This window comes from Ursus arctos, unplaced genomic scaffold (assembly GCF_023065955.2).
Source record: "Ursus arctos isolate Adak ecotype North America unplaced genomic scaffold, UrsArc2.0 scaffold_17, whole genome shotgun sequence".
Lineage (NCBI taxonomy): Eukaryota > Metazoa > Chordata > Mammalia > Carnivora > Ursidae > Ursus > Ursus arctos.
This window is the reverse complement of record NW_026622841.1, coordinates 46,189,612-46,205,043: the sequence shown is the minus strand read 5'-3', so window position 1 is coordinate 46,205,043 and position 15,432 is coordinate 46,189,612. Positions and strand designations below refer to the sequence as shown.

At 37.4% G+C, this 15,432-nt stretch overlaps 1 protein-coding gene across 6 annotated transcripts in view; it reads left to right on the top strand.

The window, feature by feature from the left end:
* The window catches only part of RBBP8 (RB binding protein 8, endonuclease), a 104,362-nt gene extending 90,852 nt beyond the window's left edge, over positions 1 to 13,510 (top strand). For all 6 annotated transcript variants that reach the window (XM_057313199.1, XM_057313200.1, XM_026496081.4 and 3 more), the window contains 4 exons: positions 3,449 to 3,518; positions 7,544 to 7,640; positions 11,430 to 11,571; positions 13,105 to 13,510. In XM_057313199.1, coding sequence (XP_057169182.1) covers positions 3,449 to 3,518; positions 7,544 to 7,640; positions 11,430 to 11,571; positions 13,105 to 13,202 — 407 coding nt within the window. In that variant the 3' untranslated portion in view covers positions 13,203 to 13,510. The remainder of the gene's footprint in view (positions 1 to 3,448; positions 3,519 to 7,543; positions 7,641 to 11,429; positions 11,572 to 13,104) is intronic.
* Positions 13,511 to 15,432: the final 1,922 nt, after the last annotated feature.

Here is a 15,432-nt window from a genome sequence, read left to right as displayed (position 1 = left end):
TTCTGCTATGGAATAGTCTGTCTTGATTATGTTTTCCTCGTGCTTCCATTAGTTTTTTAAAAATACAGCCCTTATTAGCTCAAAATGAATGAGACCCAAACCAAAGGTAGAGAACAGCAGGCTTTTGCTTGCTCAGTCCAAGCCAACTTTGTGATAAAAATTTACAACTGTTCAGTTCACTTTTTCCCCCCAAGAAGAGCCTTTTGCTACTTGTTTTCACTTAAAAAGATGTGGGGGGGCATTCTTTACAAGATATAATTATTAATTTCTGTCCTTTTCTCTTTAAGTTACATCTCACACTGACCATCCCAAAATTTCTTCTCACTTATCTTTTGTGACAGTGCTGCACTGTTCTTTCGATCTCTGGAAACTTCTGCTTCCGAGAGTGTCCCAAGACTGTTTAGTTCCTCACATAAACTTTTCTCTCATGCTTTTATTAACTACCTCTGCATCTCTAGTTTGTCCTCTCTGATGAATCCCTGTCCCGCATTTCTTACAGGAAATGCAGTGTAAATGCAAACGCTAATTTTGTGTGTCTTCAACAACTTAAACTTAACGTATCCAAACCAGGTTCCATTTATTTCTCACCAAATGACCTTTCCGGCTTTTTCATTTTTCCCAGTCACCTAGGTATATAGTTTAGGATTTTATTGTCCATTTATTTCATGTTCTTAGCTCTCATATCACAGAGTTCTACCTAGTCTTTCCTCAGAGGAAAGAACAAATTTCAGGGAGGATATCAAAAGCTTGGTTCTAGACATGTTGATACTTACTAGACATCCAAGTGGAAATGTTAGTAGGTGATTAATATGTGTCAAGTTTGGATAAGACATCCAGAATAAAGAAATGACTTAGGGGGCAGGAGGTCAACAGCAAGTAGATGATGGTACTTAAGGCTGTGAAACTGAGATCACCAAAGTATAGAAAAGAGAAGCATTTCAAGTTCTGACCTCTGGGGTATGGCAACTTTGAAAGGTTGGAGAAAGAAAGAGGAACCAGCAAAGGAAATGGAGAAGGAGCTGGAACCAGTGAAATAGGGAAACAAGGGTATGTGCTGTTGTGGAAGCCAAGTGAAGCTGTTTCTATATATTCATTACTCCTAGCCTTGTCCTCTCTCTTCAAAACCCCAGGCTTGAATCCGGCTACCTATTAGACATCTTATGAGCACGAACTTAATATATTCAAATCAGAAATTTTCTTTTCTTACCCAAATTTGATCTTCCCCTGCCTTTCCTGATCTCATTAAACCTTAGTAACTGCCCTTCCAGTTACTAAAGATAGAAATGTGGGAGTCATATTTGACTTCTTTCACCTCTTCATGCCCAGTCTGATACCCTGGCAATACTGTCTCCAAAATATGTTTCATATCACTTCACTTCTTTCCATCTCTGTAGCCAAGGCCCCAGTCTAAACCACTCTTCTCTCCACCTGTTCTACTGCAGGCCTCCTGACTGGTCTTTTATGACAGTTGTTTCTCCTCTCCAGTCCATTCTCGACTGAGACTCAAAACTCATTTATTTTAAATGTGAACTAGATTGTATTATCTTCTTATTTAAAAATGCTCAAGGAAAAGATATTTGAATGGCCAGTAAGTACATGTAAATATGTGCAACATTGTTGGACACGAGGGACTGAGATACTACTTCACACCCACTGAAATGGTTAAAAAGATTGGTAATACCTAACATTAGCAAGAGTGAAGAGCAACTGGAACTCTCATACTTTCCTGGTGGGGATATAAAATTGTACTATGGAAACAGTTCAGCAAGGTTTTTTTAACCACTTTATTGAGGTTTGTCATGTTTTTATAAAGTTATGTATACACCCACCATAGTACCCAGCAATTCCACTCCTAGGTATATAAACAAGAAAAATGAAAACACATTCACAAAACATTGTATTCAAGAACATTCATAGCAGTGCTATTTATAGTAGCTCAAAACTAGAAACAACCCAGATGTCCATCAACAGGTGAATTGTGGTAAACTCATATAATGGAATACTACTTGTCAACAAAAAGGAGGGTACTGGACTCAACAATGGATCTCCAAAACCTGTTGAGCTAGAAAGATCCAAAGATGGAAAAGAATACATATTATGTAATTCCATTAATAAAAAATTCAAAAACAGGTATAACTAAGCTGTGGTGGCAGAAATCATCTCTCCAAAGGGGGAGGGAAGAGACATCAGAGAACATTCATCTGTTTGAGAAGCAGAGGAATAGGAGGAAACTTCCAGGGGCGATCGATGGAAGTTCTCTCTCTTGATTTGAATGGTAGTTACACCAGAGTAAACATTTGTCAAAATTAATCCTAGTATACTTAGAATCAGTGTGTTTCCTGTATAAATTATGCCTCAGGAAAGTGGGTTCTTTTCAAAAGTCTTCAGTGGTTTGCTTTTGTGTTCACTACAAAATTCAAACCCCTTTTGTCCTCCAGGACCCATCCTGATCTGGTGCTTGCCCACGTCTTCAATCTCATCTTTCCTAATACCTTTCTTCACTCAATCTCAACCACACTGGACTTCTCCTAGTTCTTATACCAACCTTTTTCCCATCTCAGGACCTTTACCTAGAACATTCACCACTCCTGCTTCTTGCAGCTGACTTTTTATTCATCAGTTACCACCTTCCACATCCTTCCTCAGATAAGCCTTAGCTATCGACTTGCTTGATGTCTGTTTCCCTCACTGTGGTATAGACTGCATGAGGACAGGAGACATGGTTTCTCTTGTTGGACAGTGCACTTACAGAACTTGGCACCATGCATGATAAATTTTGATTATTTGAATACACAATAGCAGTTGGCTCTTTGGGTCTAGACAACTTGGGATCCGGGTCCATGAGCTTTTGTTCTTATTTTGTCACCAATTTTCTGATAAAATTCTTTACTTCTATTTCCTAGTTAATCTACCTCAAAGACACATAAAAATCAGCGGGACTGGGGCCCCTGGCTGGCTCAGTCAGTGGAGCATGTGACTCTTGATCTCAGGGTCGTGAGTTTGAGCCCTACGTTGGGCGTGGAGCTTACTTAAAAAAAAAAAATCAGCAGGACTAATAAGTGAAACATATTAGAAGCTGTCTTATTGTTGTTTGGTGCCAAATGATATTGGGCCTCAGAATAATTCTTCTGAAGTCTAAAATAATTTTATATATAATCTATACATATGTACATAAGCTTTGTATATATAGTTTTTAAATCTAAAATAGTTTTATAGGTAAGATTTTTATCTCTAGTAATTCTGAGGTAAAGAAGATAATCAGCACCCTCCTCATTATGCAGATGAAAAAGAAAGAGAAAATTAGTTACAGAAAATTTAAATGAGTTGCCCAGGAGCCTAGAGTATGAAATCCAGTAAGAGTGAAGTTTTGATATAGGTCATTCTTGTTGCAAAAAAGCTATTGCTCAGTTCTGCATTCAGTTTGTGGTATGTGTGGTTTTTTTTGCAGTTCCTAGTGATAAACAAGATAAAGTCAAACAGAAAGCATTTGTGGAGTCATATTTTAAAGATAATGAAAGGTAAGTTGGTCTTGATTAATACCAGTGATGTGATTGGAAGTACAACAAAAGCTGTCTCTGTCAGAATACCTCTGAACTGTTAAATTGCTACTTTGGTTAAAATCAAGTGCATATCATCTACTTTAGGTCATAACAAAAAAGAGGGACTCAAGCATAAAAATGACAAATATTACAAATAAGGAAATTTATATCACCACTATTTTTTTGACAGTGGTAATAGGTATTTTCTCTCTCTTTTTTATAACAAATGTTTTTATTCGTGTTCTGTTTTATTGGGGACTTTATTTGAACTTCAGGAATTTGTTAAATTATATACTGTAACTGTTATATAGTGTAAGACTTTAGGTGGGTGGGGCGCCTGGGTGGCTCGGTCGTTAAGCATCTGCCTTTGGCTCAGGGCATGATCCCAGAGTCCTGGGATCGAGCCCCACATCAGGCTCCTCCGCTGGGAGCCTGCTTCTTCCTCTCCCACTCCCCCGGCTTGTGTTCCCTCTCTCACTGGCTGTCTCTCTCTGTAAAATAAATAAATAAAATCTTTAAAAAAAATTAAAAAAAAGACTTTAGGTGGCAAGCCTTAGGTTGTGCTTGAGAATTATTGCATGAGGATTTTTAAACCTTAAAAGAAAAACTGAGCATCTTGATTTTGAACCATAATGCTACTTTGTGCCTTTTATTCAAAGATGGCAAATTCTTTTGTTGTTGTTGTTGTTGTTGTTAAGATCATATTTATTTGAGAGAGAGAGAGAGCACAAGCATGAGAAGGGTCAGAGGAAGAGGAGAAGCAGACTCCCTGTTGAATGGGGAACCCAATGTGGGGCTCATCCCAGGACCCTGAGATCATGACCTGAGCTGAAGTCAGATGCTTAACTGACTGAGCAGCCCAGGCTTCCCCAAGGATGGCAAATTCTATAACTTCTAATCATGTACTACTATCCATTCTAGAAGTGAATTTAGGCATAGTAATTCAATTCAAAAAAATTTTTTTTCCTTCAAGTTATGATAGCAAATTGAGTCACTCAATCTGCAGTTTATTTTATACTTATTTCTGTTGAGAATTTTAGAGATCTGACAGGCCAAGACAAATTTTTATTGATGCCTGTAAGACTCTAATAGTTAAGAGCTGTTGTTTTGTTGCTAAATGCTTAAGTCTTTTCCTTTATTTATCAGTTCTCCAAAGAAATAGTACCCTAGCATCCCAAATGTGACTAGGGAGTTTTTATTTGTGGTGTCATTATGAACTCATGGATTTAAATGTTTCATGTTTTAGTCTAACCACTAGGGTTGCTCATTGCCACAGTTAGTCATCTTTTAGATCTTTTGTAGATCTTTTAGGTGGCCAGAGTTAGGAATAAGGTTTTTGTTTTATTTTGTTTTTTAACAAATCACTTTTAAATCACTTTTAAGATAAACTACACCTTTTCATATTGATAGCTCCAATTCAAGTTCAGAACTACAGGATTTTTATGTGATAACCTCTTCTGTCTCACATCTGTACCTACTTTCCCCTACTGAGAATCCATCCCACTTCTCAGTGCTACCAACATAATTTCTCATTTAACTTTGTTCTTTAATATATAGAGCAGTCTTAGAATAATATAAATTATCACCAATAATATGATTTATGAAAATGGTTTTTAAGATGTCTTTGTGGGTTTTTTGTTCTTAAGATATATTCTCTTAGAACAACCATGTTATCTGCATCTTTTCATAAAATAAAAATTCTAAAAGTGAAAGAAAAGGTATATCTATTACAAATGTACAGTCCAGTCACTGTGTCTTAAAGCCATTTTGGAATAATTATTTTTTGTGTGTATGCCACTGACTCAGTCCCTTGGTTTGTTTTACTTTGCTTTTGAATTTTGTAGTTGTTTTTTTAATCTTTAATTCTTTTTTTAAATTATATAAAATATGTACATGGTATCAGAGGCTACAAAACAAGGTATATTCAGATACGTCTAGTTTCAATCATTGTCCCCTTTACCCTATTAGCTCCCTTACCCCTAAAGGTAATCATTTGTTTAAAAATAGGGTTTTCAATCCATTTTAAAAAATAAAAACTGATATCTATACAGAAATATATTGTCATTCTCTCTCCCCTTAAATAAATGGTAGAATGCTATATATACTTTTCTCTGTTTTGCTTTTGCTTTTTTCATTCAAGTGTATATCCTGGAAAATCACTTGTAATAGCATGTAGTGGTATTCCGCATTTCTCTTTTTAGTTGCACAGTACTTTATTGTTTGTACCATAGTTTATTCCTTAGTAATGGGTATTTGGGGTGTTTATAGTTACGCTAACACAGAGCGCTACAGTGAATAACGTTGTACGTTTTCTTTTTCATATTGTGTATCTTTGGAATAGATTCCTTGAAGTAGGATAACAGAGTAAGAACTGTCATTTCAAATGTTTCATATTGAAAGTTCATTAACTTTTTAAAAATATGAGAAGTTTTATTTATTCTGAAACCATTAGATAGCTTGGAGACACAGGAGGTGGGAATAAGGCATGAAGACGGTAAAAGTCTTAAAATTAGTATTGTTCCTTTCCCCACAGACAGTACTAGCAAACCCTGGGAAGATGAGTTGTGTTGTATGAGGGACAAGAAGCTTAGTAGTCACTTAGGTCTTTAAGGTCTAGTACAGATGCCAGTCTGCTAGGAGATTCCCTGCAGCTTTAGAACAACAGAAGAAGCAGAATAAACAATACTCAGAGGAGAGGATACGGCCAAAATGTATTCTGTATAAGCTTTTAAGAGTCCATAAACCATTTGAAAGAAAGCAATTTTTATCTGTCCTTTTAACTTACAGCTTGCTTAAAAGTTGAGAGTTCTTGGCCTTAAACCCCCACAGGACCTATAACCTCATATACTTTGACATAGAGCAATGAAAGCTTCCTTTTGAGAGAAAGTGCTTGCCAGCCAGAGGGGCATATGATCAGAGTGCCTCAGAGGAATAGATACGTTACCGACAAGTCGTTTTACAAATCAGTTTTTGTGAGTCAGGCTCTTGAAGCTCCCTGGGGATGTTTCTATTATAAACAAATATGTATACCATCACTTAAGTCTTCATTTACCTATTTTGTAAGTTTGGACTTTTCTATATTGAGCTTTAAAACTTAAAGCAGGATACAGTGTATTAAAAAGTTCTGTACTTCCTGCTTACTTTTTCTTCCCAAACACCCTGTGCCTCATTAATCCATACCTCAGTGGCTTTGATCCTCCTAGGTTTCCAGTAGTTCTCAGTAGGATCTGATTTTTAAGGACATTTAAGGACAAGCGCAAATAATTATTCCTAACATTTTGAAGAGTCCAGGGTGGGTGGCGGCAGCAAAAGAAATGTTTAGAGAAAATGACAAATAACATACAAACAGAAGAATCTCTTTTTTGAGTGGGGGGAGTAGGTTAGCCCAGAAATACAGGTTCTTAAAGAAAACTGAGTTAACAGGCAGTTACTCTTTTTCTTGGTTATATTATAGAATACCAATTCCTGACTTTAATAATGTAATATTTCTTTTTAAATTAGGTTATTGAGGGGTGCCTGGGTGACTCTCAGTTAAGCATCCAACCCTTGGTTTCAGCTCAGGTCATGATCTCAGGGTTGTGAGATTGAGCCCCACGTCAGGCTCCATGCCCAGCTTGGAGCCTGCTTGGTATTTTCTCTCTCCCTCTCCCCCCATTCACTCTCTCTCTCTAAATAAATACATAAAATATTTAAATAATAATAAATTAGGTTATTTTATATATTATTTTCAGCCAATCAGAGGCAAAAATAGGAAGTAATAGTTATCTTTTTCAGTTAGAGAACAATATACATAAAAATACCTGACATATAGTAAGTATTTTAATAAAGAATGCATGAAAAATGTGTTTTTCTAACATACTCAGTAAACTTTTCAAATAAAATGAATGAAAATTTTGGGATTATTTCTCCTCTGGGCCCTCACCTTCATTAATTAAAAATCTAAATCAAAGATCTTTGTAGTAACAAATGGATTAATTTTTTAATTTAATTCATTTTTCTTCCAGAGAGACTAGCTTACAAAATTTTCCTCATATTGAGGTAGTTCGGAAAAAAGAAGAGAGAAGAAAATTGCTTGGACACACATGTAAGGAATGTGAAATTGTAAGTACGAATGTGAATACTGTCCAGTAGGTTTTTTAAAATATGGCTTTATAGATTAGAAATGCATGATTTAAAAATCATAGATAGAAACTGTATTTGTATCTAGAAACCTCATTTGAGCCAGGAGTGGTATGATGGATAATTAAAGAGCACACTGGCTGTGCCTAGGGAGATCTCAATACTTGGAAATGAAAGCTCTCAATCTCTCAGATTTTCATTAAGTGAATCTGAAGCCTAAGATCCTCGTTCTTTTTACCAGCTTAAGACGTTTGTGACGTTTTTCTTTTCTATGTTTATTTGTATTTGTTTTAATTTCTTTCCCCGGGTGTTACATTACAGCAAAGGCTCTTCCTTATTCATATACTATTTGGGGAAAATTCTGATATTTTAGTAGGAAACTTTAACGTTTATTGCTTATCCCAGCACTCTCAGGAAATGAGATACGTTCATAATTGGGTTTTTCTAAGTAACTGATATGACCATCATTTCTTAACTTTTTCCCCAAACACTCCTTTCTAAGCACAGTGTGACGAGCAGGCTCTGTGTCACCCTTAGAACACAGGTACTTTTATTCCTTGGCTGTCTTGGACTACTGAAGTAGAAGCATACTAACCATCCGATCACTGAGTAGGCAGGTTCTGTGTTTTCTTGAAACATGTTTTTTAATTTCTTCCCTTGCTGTCTGTTAGCTATTAGATCCCTGCCTCTAGTGATTTAGTTCCCCTTTAAAATTTTCTTTTTAACAGGTATGGGCTAGAAAATTTGATAACCAAGCAGATTAAAGTTATTTATGGATAGCTTGTAGTGCAGGTAAGCATTTGGTGAGAAATAGGCTCTAACTAACAGTGGGAGTGTAAATAGGGATTGAGATTTTGGAAAGCAGTTTGGCAGTACAAGCAAAATCTGTATCATGAGTTTTCATAACACAAATTGAACATATCATGATTTCTTAACTAAAGAACATGGCCAAGCCTCTAGTTTTTAGTTATAACCGTAACTCTTTACAATCTGAAACTAACATGACCTGTTAGAAAAAGGCTCTTGTGCTAGAAACAGTTAATTTGCTTTCCTTCTCTCAGGAATTATTTCCTATGCTGTCCTATTCAGTCTCTAAAAACCATTGTCTCAGGGTGCCTGGGTGGCTCAGTCAGCTGAGCATCTGCCTTTGGCTTCGGTCATGATCTCAGGGTCCTGGGATCGAGCCCCATATTGGGCTCTTTGCTCAGTGGGGGAGCCTGCTTCTCCCTCTCACTCTCCTTCTGTGCTTTCTCTCTCTCAAATAAATAAAATCTTGAAAAAAAAAATTGTCTCATACACTTTATTCCAGTATTTTTGTTGTTTAAGATAGGAGATAAATCTGTTCCCTCTTTTTTTTTTTTTGATTAATTAATTAATTAATTTGACAGAGAGAGAGGGAACACAAGCAGGGGGAGTGGGAGAGGAAGAAGCAGGCTCCCACTGGAGGACCCTGATGTGGGGCTCGATCCCAGAACGCCGGGATCACGCCCTGAGCTGAAGGCAGACGCTTAACGACTAAGCCACCCAGGCGCCCCTAAATCTGTTCCCTCTTAACTCTCTCCTGACCAGGAATGAAAGTGCCAGTCCTATGTATTTAAATCCTATCTATATGCTTACAGTTCTTAAGTATATTCCAGTGTCTGTTCCCCCTGTGGAATATGTAACAAACATGTGGAAGCGTAATAGTCATCTCACATTTCACCAAGTCCAAAAGCAAACAGTTTCTACCGCTGATTCCCAAACCTCACCTGAGTCTCCTCTATGTCCATTCTTCTGGCTGTCTAAACTAAAGCTCTTATAGTTATCCTCTCTTCTTTCATATCTCAGTAACGGATCTATCAGCAAATCCCATCAGTTCTACCTACAAAGTGTATCCATTTCTATCCACTTGCTATCACCACCACCAAGCCCTAGGCCAAGGCACCATTTCATCTTGTCTGGACTATTGAAATAATTTGCTTCTAAGTGCTTTCCTTCTGTTGTTTTATTTAATCAGCTGTTTTGGGAAAGCAGTGTTAGATCCACAGCAAAACTGAGCGGAAAGTACAGAGAATTCCCACATACCTCTGTCCTCATTTTTCCTTTCTCTTTAAAGCACAGTATTTCTGAGATGTTAATGGTTTTTATTGTCCCCAGTGGAGAAATTGTCTGGGATTAAAGGTCCTCCTATCGGCCCTATGTGCTTCAGTTCCTGGCCTCCCTGCCAGAGGGGAGAGGGAATCAGGGATGCAGGGTGTCACGGGGCAGGATAGGGCCTGAGAGCAGCAGCACAGAGTGGCTTGGACAGAGTGGCTTGGATAGGACGGACATGTACTTAATTTCTGGCTTCACCGTGTACTTTTAACACAATGAATGATCTGTTGTTTCCTAATGATCTTTTTAGAATAAAAATTAAATCATGTCATTTCTCTGCCCCAAACCCTTAAATATCTTCCCGTCTCAGTCAGAAATAGAATCCAAAGTCCTTATCAAGGACAGCAAACTCTGGCACCCCACTTCCTCTCTGATTTTATCTTCTACCACTCTCCCAGTTGCTCACTGTGTAACAGCTACACTAGCCACTGTTGTTTTTGTATATGTTGTAATTTGGTGGCAATTTTTTCTAAATTGATTGATAACCGTGATTCTCTAAGGTCTTCCCATCCCAGTGTCCAGGCTAAGGTAACAAAGGCTTGTACTCACAGCAATAAGAAAGATGAAAAAGATACCCCCAAAAAAAGTTGTTTCAGAGGTACTCAGAAAACTTTTACTTCAAACTTAAGTTTTAGCCCTAAGTCTGCCACTTTCAATAGAAGATACCGTCAGTAAATTATGAATTTGATTTTCACTTTCTCAAGTATGAGGTGGAATTGGCTGGATTGTGTGATCCTGTCGTGTGTTCTATTAAACTTTACACTGCTGCTTTGTTTTCTTAGGTCTTGAAGGACCTGTACATTTTTTACATATAAATTTTAACCTTGTTTTTATGAAGTTCAAGTTCTTTGGGTTGCAGTTGCAAGAAAGTATGTCTTTGATTCTAATTGAAAAGTATAGTTTAAAGGGGCAAGTCATGAAGCCTACAACAAAGCTAAACTTTTAGTTGTAAAAACTTGGATAAGAAAATTACTTCAGGGGCTCCTGGGTGGCACAGCGGTTAAGCGTCTGCCTTCGGCTCAGGGCGTGATCCCGGCATTATGGGATCGAGCCCCACATCAGGCTCCTCTGCTATGAGCCTGCTTCTTCCTCTCTCACTCCCCCTGCTTGTGTTCCCTCTCTCGCTGGCTGTCTCTATCTGTGTTAAATAAATAAATAAAATCTTAAAAAAAAAAGAGAGAGAGAAAAAAAGGAAAAAAAAATTACTTCAAAACACACGTTATATCCAAATAACAGCTGAGAAAAGTGCTGTTCAGAGTGCAGTTTTATGACTGGTCTGACGGTTGAGTTTGCACCAGTATGTAAACCAATGGCGTCACTCAGCACACTATAAAGTTAAGCTGGCATTTTTTGTTTTTGTTTTTGTATTGTAAGACTTTGTTGCTGAGAAGAGCAGCATATTGGTTTACGTTGTGATACAAACTCCGAGCTCCTTTTCTCATTTGTGGAGCAAACATTTCACAGACCAGCACTAGTTACTGTTAGTATTAATTACTAATATTATCTTCAGTGAGTATTGTTTTCCTTAACATGCTGAATATTTTAACAGCTTTCTTAGTAGTTTCTAGTTCATAATCAATAAGCCTAACAGTTCATTTATTATTTCTAAGTGAAAAACTTACCAGTTTTTATTATTAGTATTATGCAGATATTCCAGCAGAAGAAAGAGAAAAGAAATTGGCTTCCTGCTCAAGACATCGATTCCGCTACATTCCACCCAACACACCAGAGAATTTCTGGGAAGTTGGTTTTCCTTCCACTCAGACGTGTATGGAAAGAGGTGAGAGCACAGATTATAACATTTTGAAATTATTTTTTTTTAATACTGTATATACCCAAGTCTAACCATTAGACTTTTCCCCCATGGTTCCTTTTACCTTCTGCTCAGGGGCTAGTTCTGTGACATAAGAACAAATTCCTAAAGATAAAAGGCTTACCTTTAATTCTAAGTAATGTCATTGAAATCGGAGATTGTGTATAATCACTTTAATATGATTGTGTATTCATTATCCTTGTTTATCATTCAAATTTCAAAAAGTTAATTTCTCATCCTATCATCAAATGACTTTTAATAAAATAATAACATTATAAATGTTGCCAGCAGAGTTATATTGTTAAAAAGAGAGCATCTTTTTAAAAACCTTTTTTAAAAAAAAACCTTAGCTTTTAAAACCTGAATTTTAGCTTTTAAAATGCTGGGTATTTATAAACCACATCTGAGTAAAAAGAACCTTTGTTTGGAGGACTGTTGCAACTAGCTCCTTCAGATATGGCACTGACATTTAACATGATTTGAGAATGTATACAGCTTTGAAGCTCCAGATTTTGAGTAGTTTTTCCAAAAGATGCGAAGTCTCTTGTAACTATTACCATATTTTAACTTTCCACATTAACAAGCCAAGTTACATTCCCTTTGACATGATGGTGCTGCCTGGTCATCAAATAGAATTAAACAATCCAGATAGAGCCTGTGTTTGTACACCTACCATGGCCTGAAGGGAATATGGCAGAGTGCAAACCGTGTGATTCAAGATGCCTTAGGAGAATCGCATGGTTGAAGAGTATAGGGACATGTTGTCTAAAGAAGTAGCTGCCACAGAAAGTCTTTTTGATAAGCACCTGGAATTATAATAGTGAAGACTTCTTGTTTAGCTGTTTGTCCCCATCTGCAGCCTGTAGGAGGCAGACCAGGAAAGTACTTAAGAGCTCTGGTTCTGGGGGCGCCTGGGTGGCACAGCGGTTAAACGTCTGCCTTCGGCTCAGGGCGTGATCCCGGCATTATGGGATCGAGCCCCACATCAGGCTCTTCTGCTATGAGCCTGCTTCTTCCTCTCCCGCTCCCCCTGCTTGTGTTCCCTCTCTCGCTGGCTATCTCTGTCTCTGTCAAATAAATAAATAAAAAAATCTTAAAAAAAAAAAAAAAAACCTCTGGTTCTGGAGGTTAGACAGATCTTGGGCAAAGTAACAGCTCTTCCACTTCCCTAGCTTTGTGAACTCGAGCAAGTTCTTTAACTTCCTTGGGTCTCCGTCACCTCATCTGTGAAGGAGATATAGTGGAAGCTACTCCAAAGAAATGTGGGCATTAGCTGAAATAATGTATACACACATTTGATAAATGTTTGCTGCTACTGTTGTTAGTATAATTGAGGAAAGTGATGCTAAGTAGTGAAATCATTCATTAACACTGCACAGCTAATAATCAGAGGATCATGGTAAACTAGAATGTGTTAAATAAGACCGATATTACCTGGTACATGCTGAAAGAAATACATGTTGCAAATATAATCTTCTAAATTTGTCATTTGTTTTTAAGGTTACATTAAGGAAGATCTTGATCCTTGTCCTCGTCCCAAAAGACGGCAGCCTTACAATGCAATGTTTTCTCCAAAAAGCAAAGAGCAGAAGACATAGATGTTGAGGCAAAAACAGGATAGAGGCCAATTTGTTTCTTTTTAGTTATTTATAGTTAAAGTTGGTATTAAACATTGATTTTTTTTGATCTTCTGTAAACTGACTTATAAATCATTTTTCTATTGAAAGTGTTTTTAAATGGCATTTACCCACCACACAAACAACTATTTAAAATGTGGATATGCTTATGTTGTATTGTCTTGCTTTTGCACCTTTAAAACAATAAGGTGCTTCATCATTTTGCACTCTAACTTAAGAGTTGTTTATTTACTTTATTTGGTAATACCTAATTACAATTTTGAAAATATGATAGTTGTAGTCTGTGATTTGTTGCCTTTCCTATCTTTTCTTTTTACTCAACCTTCTCTTGGTATTTACCAGTGGCTTTGTGGTAATCACTACAAATTTTCATTCTCTTAATCAGTTGCTCTCCTTGGGTCTTTCCAGTGTCTGACCATTTAAGTCTTTAAAAAAAAAGGCTGAATTTTAATAGTCCTTTTAGCTTTCCAGCTTCTCTCTTCCGTTTACTTGAAGTGAGCTGCTGTTCTGTAGTGTATTCTTTTGGAGGCTCAACCACAAATATCAACCTTTTTTCCTTTTTCATATATTACAAATTAACATAATTCTCTGATCTGATCATGATGTTCCAGGTCTTCACGTGGTCTCTTTTCATTAAACTTTTCTTTTCTGGTGCAGTTTTCAAGCTGAATTTGTCAAGTTCTTCTCTGCCCATGTGTTCACGTTCAGTAGTAGTATTTCTCTGGAATGACTGATATTAGTAACTTCCAATTTGGCAACAAAATAGATTTCTCTGTTCGGCAAATTTCTGTTCCTCCAGGACCTAGTGTCTGAGTCATCAAGATGACAGACCACATCTGTGTCACCATTTCCGATGGCATTTTGTTTATCAGTGTCTTTTCTGAGTATTTCTTTAATCCATATCTTGACAGTATTACTTCAGGAGGAAAACATGAGACACTGAATGGAATGCCTCACTAAAATCTAACCATTTACATAAAGCCCTTCTCAGAGTTCCTAAAAATTTCTGCTTAGTCTCATCTTTATTCATCAAGGTTCTCATATGAATAAATGACATCAATCTGTGTTTTCACAGAGAGGATCGCAAAAGAAATCACATACACTGAGTATCTACTCTAAGTCAGACCCCTTACGAGCATGCACAGCTTGGCTCTGAATATGATCTGAATTTTTTACACCCTAACATAGCTTCTATTCAGCACTTTTCTTCACTTCCCAAATTGTTTATCCTGTGTTTGATTTTTGTTTCCTGCTGGCAGTCAACCAATCTCTCCAAAATAATAGCAACCATTCAGTGGTAACTTGCTATATGCCAGGAACTGTGTTACACTCTTCACATAGATTTTTCTCTTTTAATCCTTGAATAATCTTGTGAATTCATGTGTCAGCTTAACATTAAGCTGCAAAAAATGGACCCAAAAAACAGATTAAACAACAAATGACTGGTTTTATTTTTCTCACATTAAAAAGTCTGGAGGTCAGCAGTTCAAGGCTAGTAATGCAGCCCCATGATGCCCTCATAGACTGATTCTTCCAGCTTTCTGCTCTGTCATACTTTGTATGTGGCCTTCATCGTTGTCTCTCTAAAGCAGTTATGTCACCTCTAGCATCGTGTCCGTGTTCTAAACAGAAGGAAGGGAAAAGAAAACATATGTCATTTGTTTTTGTCCCTCTTTAAAAAGTTTTCCACTTTAAGTAAATAAACAAACTTGGGAGTGGGGGTTTGGCACCTGGCTGGCTCAGTTGGAAGAGCATGCTACTCTTGATCTCAGGGTGATGAGTTCGAGCCCTGTGTTGGGCGTAGAGATTTATCAGTTAAATAAATAAACTTGAAAAGTTTTCAGAAAGGGATGCCTGGGTGGCTCAGTCGGTTAAGCATCTGCCTTCATCTCAGGTCATGATCCCAGGGTACTGGGATCGAGTCCTGCATCGGGCTCCTTGCTCAGCGAGGAGCCTGCTTCTCCCTCTGCCTACCGCTCCCCCCTGCTTGTGCTCTCTCCCTCTGACAAATAAAATCTTAAAAAAAAAAAAAAGTTTTCCAGAAGGCCCCACCCAATAACTTTCCCTGTTTCTCAATGGCCAGAATTGTCACTTGGCTACCTCTGATAACTAAGAGATGGAATTAGAACCCAGGAATGGCTAATTCCAGAACCAGAGCTTGTATCCACTATAGTATAGTGGCCAGGAGTCT